This window comes from Alligator mississippiensis, chromosome 5 (genome assembly GCF_030867095.1).
Source record: "Alligator mississippiensis isolate rAllMis1 chromosome 5, rAllMis1, whole genome shotgun sequence".
NCBI lineage: Eukaryota > Metazoa > Chordata > Crocodylia > Alligatoridae > Alligator > Alligator mississippiensis.
The window spans coordinates 158,556,016-158,563,477 of NC_081828.1; the positions used below are offsets into that span (position 1 = coordinate 158,556,016).

The 7,462-nt window shown below is 40.6% G+C and overlaps 1 protein-coding gene across 1 annotated transcript in view; it reads right to left on the reverse strand.

Moving 5' to 3' along the window:
• Positions 1-830: 830 nt before the first annotated feature.
• Positions 831-7,462, reverse strand: part of CCDC126 (coiled-coil domain containing 126) — a 42,461-nt gene continuing 35,829 nt past the window's right edge. The window contains exon 5 of the mRNA XM_014603067.3: positions 831-2,495. Within this exon, the coding sequence (XP_014458553.1) occupies positions 2,311-2,495 (185 nt within the window). The 3' untranslated portion in view covers positions 831-2,310. The remainder of the gene's footprint in view (positions 2,496-7,462) is intronic.

Below are 7,462 nucleotides of genomic sequence, written 5' to 3' on the forward strand. Positions count from 1 at the left end.
TAATTTAGAACTAGCCAATTGTGGGGCACAAATTTGCATACGACGAGCGGGAAACCTTTGCACCATGCATTTCTGTATTGCAGAGGAAATGCACCCTGCAAAGATCGCTGCAAAGTGGCGGGAACACTCCCCTGCACACGGGTTCTCTGCGCAGCAGAACTCCTCCGTGCAGTGAAGTTGTAAACCCACGGGGATAATTCTTAGTGCCGAAGCGCACACAAAAAAATCAGACCTTTGGGTCATGACAGAGCCCAAGTAGGGTTAACTTCAGATAAGCTACCAAATACAATTGTTGATACTCATTTCTGTCACTTTCTACAAGATCCCTAGTAAATGGGTATTAAAAAAAAAAGAGCAAGTGGGAAGAAAAGTGGGCTCAATTTTGGCCTATTAGAGTTTTTTGTTTGTGTTTTGAAGAAAGAAATACCAGTAGCTAACAATGTGAATTTTATAAAACTGATTTATGTACACATAGGGATATTATGAAGATGGACAAGGGAAGACTAATCCAGTGCTCCACTTCATAGCATTTCTCCCTTTGTAACACTACATTATGAACTCTTATTAACCCTAACATTTCAGGGACATTTTAGACATGATGAACACTGGGAGAAAGGAAAACTTGAATTTCCATCAGGCAAGCATCAAGTATGCATTTGGTGCTACAGGAATAAGGAAGGAAATAAGGAAATCACCTGTGCAAAAATGGAAATCTTAATAGGTACAACTTATAGGCACACTACAGAATGGAGTAGCAGACCTCTGCAATTTACAAATTAGGGGTCTTAAGAGAGCTAAAGAGCATGGGTAAAGAACATGACAAGAGGAGGCAAGGTACAAATAGAAATTTATTTTCTTCCTTTCCTGAAAAAGAAGTACATATTTATACTCTGTATGTCAGACAAAATAAAGATCAGTCGGATGCTAACTGAAGTTTTATTTAGATACATATTCCTTTATACCAGCTCAGACTATCAGCGAGGAGAAATAGAAAAGAACTTAGGGCAGTATATCATCCAGCACCTGTTTTTCCTCAGGTTTTTTGTTTTTTTTAATCAAATATTAAAAACTACTACATTGAGTATTTTAAGCAACATAATCCTAAAAATGCATTCTGCATAGTTAAAAAAAAACAAAAACAAAACCCCACACAGGCAGAGCAGCACTTTTATCTTAAGTTTTATGACTCAGATAACACATTTTGAAATACAGCACACTCTCACTGAAACTCTCTTTCCTAAGCCTAACTTGGATATAAGGCAATATTACCTTAGTTCCCAAATATGTGCATCAAAACAAAAACCTGTACATAGGAACATAAAAATCTTTACTACATATATCTCTTGTATGTCAAGAGGCCTTTCTTAATTTTAATTCAATTCTCTCTCCCCACTTTTACAAGTTATCTTAGAGAGATGGTGTTACACGCACTGCAAAACACTACAATATTTTTTAAAAATAAAACAAAATAAGCCATGAATAAAAATAAATATTTACGCACCTGAAAATTGACTCTGATAACTTAAATAACCTTTTTATCTGTAGTTACAAAATACATAGACTTAAATATATCTGTAAGAAATAACTATATAGGATATTATAGATTATGCTTTTTTGATCATCTAAACTGCCCTATTTCTGGCATGAGGATACACCCGGACAGTGTAACTACCTATGATTTTCAATATTATAACTGTTTTTAAATATACAGTAAATTATCTCTAGCTATTTTGACATATAGTGCAAATAAAGACATTCTTTGGGTTTCAATTTAAAATATTAGCCAATGCCATCATCAACATAACATCAATTAGTGGGTAAGTAACAAAATACTGGACTGCAAGTATACACATTTTCTAACATCAGTTTAACAATACATTATCCTCCATTACCTCTGTTTAAAGCGGATCACAGAAAAGCTACACTATTGTCCATCTATACAAAAGATATGTTAGAATCCTATTTAAATAAATATATTTTAGAAATCAATCTATATTTTTGTTTTCACCGTAGTTTAACTTCAGACATTTATATCATCACCTACTTGGCTTACTACAATCATTTCACCAGAATATCTTTAAAGAAGATACTGTACAACAATGCTTTGAAAAAACCATCAAAAGCAAAGTTATGCTTTAAGAACCTTATCTACATAAATGATGACTACTGTGAATCCAACACATTCTAGAGTAGAACAGCATACAGATAGATCTTTTAGAGTTAACTATTGCTTTTCCCTATCAGAAGATAAAAAGCTTTTCTTGAATGGAATCTATGTAATTAGCAGCAAAACAGTATCACTGTGTGCTGCTATCTCACATTACTTGCTGCATTTACACGTTTACTTGAAGTTACTGGCACCAGATTACCACTGGTTCCATTGGTAGTATTGGTTGCTGAGCCATTCACAACAATGTAGTCAACTTTGTTTTCCAGTTTCACCAAACGTTGCAAGATGTCATCCAAGAGCACAGCAATTGTTCTTTTCAGATCAGCTGAAAGAGACAAAAGAATAAAACATAGAAGGATGGAATGTTAATCATATAAATTCATAAGAAATACAGGTACTCCTTACCTAACGTGGTCCCGGTTAATGTTGTTTCATTATTACATCACTGATCTATTAGAGAACATACTTGTTTAAAGTCACGCACTGTTTAGTTATAACAACGCTCGGCCGCCATCTGCTAGCAGGTAACTACTGTGACACAGTTGGATTCACTTAACATCGTTTTGCTTAAAGTCACATTTTTCAAGAATGTAACTACGACGTTAAGCAAGGAGTAACTGTATAAGAAATGATAAATTGGATATGTAAGTCACATCTTAAGAAAACTGCTACCCTTTCCTGCTGGACTTCTGGGGAAGATACAAAAAAAGCTTCAATATAAAATATGAATATCTAGAATGTTTAACTCACATAGTTGATTTTTAATTAAACACTAGAAAATACCACCCTAAAAGCAAATTGAGAACTGATGTAACAGATCTTGGAATGCAAGATCATAACAATATTAACCTTCTTCCCTCCCCTTTACCCCTGCCCTGGTTAGCAGTTACAAATAACTGATCAAAGGTAACATTTCAGACTTCAACCCACAAAAGCATCTAACCTCGGTAACAGTTTGTCAGCAGACAGAATTATAGAACTTTTGTATTTTTTATTATAGATAAGATAGCTCTTAATCATGTTCTTATGCAGGCATTTAGAAGTTATTCTGAAAGTTCAGAACTAGCTGTATCAGTGACAAGTTGAAGCTTTATTGTTTAAAACACTGCATAATACTGTATTTACTTGAATCAAGATGAAGTCTCTACTTCACCAAATCAGGATGGGCAAAAAAACCCCCTCATTTTATAACTGCATGCAAGGAAATCCTGGGGAAACTCTTTGAGAAGATCATCAAGGAGCACATCTGTGACGGGCCGGCATCGGGGACGATGCTCAAGGGCAACCAGCACGGTTTCATTAGGGGCAGGTCATGTCAGACCAACCTGATTGCCTTTTACGATCAGGTCACAAAAGTATTGGATGCAGGTGTCACCGTGGATGTAGTCTTTCTGGACTTCAGCAAGGCCTTTGACACTGTCTCCCACCCCATCCTCATTAAAAAGCTAGGGGACTGCGGCATCGATGCCTACATGGTCAGATGGATTGCTAATTGGCTGAAGGGTCATACTCAGAGGGTGGTGGTGGACAGGTCATATTCGACCTGGGGAGAACTGGGCAGTGGAGTCTCCCAGGGCTCAGTCCTTGGGCCCGCACTGTTCAATTTCTTTATCAGTGATTTGGACGACGGGGTGAAAAGCAACCTGTTCAAATTTGCTGATGATACCAAAATTTGAGGTGAGGTGGGCACGCTAGTAGGGAGGGAAAGACTGCAGAAAGACCTGGATAGATTGCAAGGGTGGGCTAACAAAAACAGGATGCGTTTCAATATGGACAAGTGCAGGGTGCTGCACTTGGGCAGTAGTAACCGGCAGCACTCTTATAAGATGGGAAACTCCCTTCTTGAGAACACGGAGGCAGAAAGGGATCTTGGAGTCATCGCTGACTCCAAGATGAACATGGGCCGACAATGTGAGGTCACGGTCGGCAGGGCTAACAGGACCTTATCATGCAGCCACAGGTGCATCTCAAGTAGGGCCAAGGAGGTGATCCTCCTCCTCTACGCGACACTGGTCAGGTCACAGCTGGAGTACTGTGTCCACTTCTGGACACCCCACTACAAGAGGGATGTGGACAACATTGAGAGGGTCCAGAGGAGGGCCACCCGCATGATCTGGGGACAGCAGGGTAGACCCTACAATGAGAGGCTACGGGACCTGAACCTGTTCAGTCTTCACAAGAGAAGGCTGAGGGGGGACCTTGTAACTGTCTATAAACTCACTAGGGGGGACCAGAAGGGTTTGGGGGAGACCTTGTTTCCCTTAGCGCCCCCTGGGATAACAAGGAATAACAGCCACAAGTTGCTGGAGAGTAGGTTTAGATTAGACATCCGTAGGAACTACTTCACAGTTAGGGCGGCTAGGAGCTGGAACCAACTTCCAAGGGAAGTTGTGCTGGCTCCTACCCTGGAGGTCTTTAAGAAGCGGCTCAATGCCTACCTGGCTGGGGTCACTTGAGCCCAGTTTTCCTCCTGCCCAGGCAGGGGGTCGGACTTGAAGATCTACAAGGTCCCTTCCGACCCTACTTCTATGATTCTATGAAACCTCATTAAATGCACTGTCTATCATTAAACTGCTGCCAAAAGCAGCATGTACTCAGTAACAGAAACCAGCTATGAAACTGATTAAATGCAGCCAATACCAAGCATGACTATGAAAAACACGGTCCATATGTAGAAACAGACTGATGAGAACATTTTTAATGGGAAGCAACCACAAGGATAAGTTATTACTAGGGGTGTGCTAAACGGGCCATATTCGATTCAGATTCAGTCTGTATCAGGGACAGTGAGTTGATTTGTTGATTTGGATCACTGTCCCGATTCAATTCAGCCGAATCTAAATCTGAAGATTCAATGCTGATTCGGAGAATCAGCGATTCGGCCATAGACAAAGCTTTAAATGTTTTTTCTACATACTTTGAGGTACCAGCTGTGGCTCATGAATGCTGTAATGGTGGGGCGGATGGCGCGTCGCACAGAAGCGCGGGGGACAACCCCCGTGTGCTTAGCAGCAAACCCAGAAGTGGATCAGAAGTACTTCCAGTCCACTTCTGGGTCCGTTGCTGAGCAAGCTGGGCCCACCCACCCCCCAATGGGTGACTGTTGACACCTTAGAGGGGGCACGTGTCACCCCTGCGGGCGATCTTGTAGTCCAAAGTGGGGGTGTCCCCTGCGGGCAATCCAGCCTCTGGGGGTACGTGGCATTCATGCCTGAAGTCATACAGCTGAGGGCAAGCAAAACCTGGGGGCATCCAAACCCCAAAGTTTGGGCCTGCCAAAGGATGCCTGCCAAATGATTTTGAGACATCTGAAAGCCTCAGGTAGGGGTGGAGGATGTTTGCCAGTAGTAGGGCCATATATAGTTCTTGAATGACTCTCAGATTTGGAATTGATTTGGCTGATTTGGTTTGGAATACGAAAAAACTTCCTTAATAAAAAAAGGTGCAAAAGTGCCGTTTTAAAAGTATGTTTATGGAATACTTTTGCTAGAACTTGCAGCAGTTTCAAAACAGGGAAAAAGTATTTATTCTTGATGAACTAAGGCTCCTGTAATAGTTTGCCTGTATGGTAAATTATACTTCAAGGTCGATATTTTCAAACTTGCCCCTCACTTGCACGTGCTCAGGGAGAGCAGGATGTGATAGTAAGAAGGTAGGAGCAGGGAAAAAGGGACTATCTGACCCCCAGATTTATTTTCCCTACTTTAGCAATAGGAAAAGGAATAAATTAAAGGTAAACCCCAAATAATTAGATTCTATCCCTGGAAAATTATATGGAAACTTTATAAATTTGATATATAGAATCTAATTGTTGGGGGGGGTCATCTTATATTCAAGTAAATATGGTACTTAAAAAGTAGAAAAAAAATACTCTCTATTCAGGTTTCTGAATGGTAGGATTTAGGCTTAATTTATTCTGCAGGGGAAAAACAATTCTGAAGTCCATTCATATACCAAGAAAAAGCAGAAGGGAAGAGGATCCCACTGATGTCAGAACACAAACCTATTGCTATTTAAGACCTATCCAGCTTTATAAAGTGTTTAATTCTTAGTTTTGCTAATAACTTTATAAAATTACCATATATATCAGAATCCAAGACAAGTCTGAATTTAAGATTATCCCTCCAATAATTGGATTCTATACATGAAAACTTATGTATTTATTATAAATTTCCCACGTATAGAATCTAATTAGTGGAAGGCTGTCCTAAATTCATCCCTCATACTGCTGCTCTCCCCACAACAGCAGTAGGGAGGTAAGGGACCAGATCCCTGCCCCTTGTCTCCCTATGCCTAAACCTCTAGTTGCCCCCTCCATGACTGCTCCTCCATTCTTGCTCCCCTCAGGCAGCCTCCCACTACCCGCTACAGCCTGCTCCCCTACCACCTGTTCCTCCTCGCCCCCATTAACATTATGCTGCAACTCCGCATCTCCAGGGGAGTCAGCAGCAGCTGCAGCCCTAGCCCACCCCAGCCAGAGAAAAGCAATGGAAGCTCCTGGCCGGACCAGGTTGGAACTGGAGGGACTAGAGCCAGAGCCAGGGGTAATGAGGTTTAGGGAGGGAAGAGAGAGGTAAGCTGCAGTGGGGAGAAGACAGACACAGGTACAGAGTACAAACACCTTGCTGTTTCCCCCATGCCACGTGCCCCTTCCCTCACCAAATGAGACATTCTGGCCTGCAGCCAAAGCTGAAGTTCAGTCACCGCCTGCCCTAGTCCACTACTCAAATCCAGGACTAGGCTTCTGTCCTCTTACCCCACTCCATTGCTGATGGTAGGGGGTGGACCTTGTCTTTTATTCAAGTAAATACAGTATTTAAAGTTTCTGTTATTCTCTTAAACCAAACTTTAAACAAATTCCTTTGTATGTCACAAAAGGAGATAGATCTCCTTTACCGATATAGCTTTTACTTTTTTAGGATAAATTATAAGATTACAGCTGTGAGGGTCCTAAAATAGTGCTCAAACACTGGGAGAAAGAGAAACAAATTACCATTCAATGACATGTCCTCTAAAGAGGAGCAGTAACTACAATAACAAGTCCTGTAACTAGAATTCTAGTTTCCAATTAATTTAAAAACTAATTCCTGTTTAAGTTTTGAATACCTATGTTCTTATAGAAAACTTAGTAGAATTTTTCTTATAGAAGAATGGAATGCAGACAGTTTCTGAGATCTAGGTATCAAACATTTAAGTCTGGATGAAGTACTGGAGAAATTTGAGAAATTTTACTAGACTGCATTTTCCAAATTGTAGATTAGTACTCCCAAAGAATCATGAAGCTGGTACTGC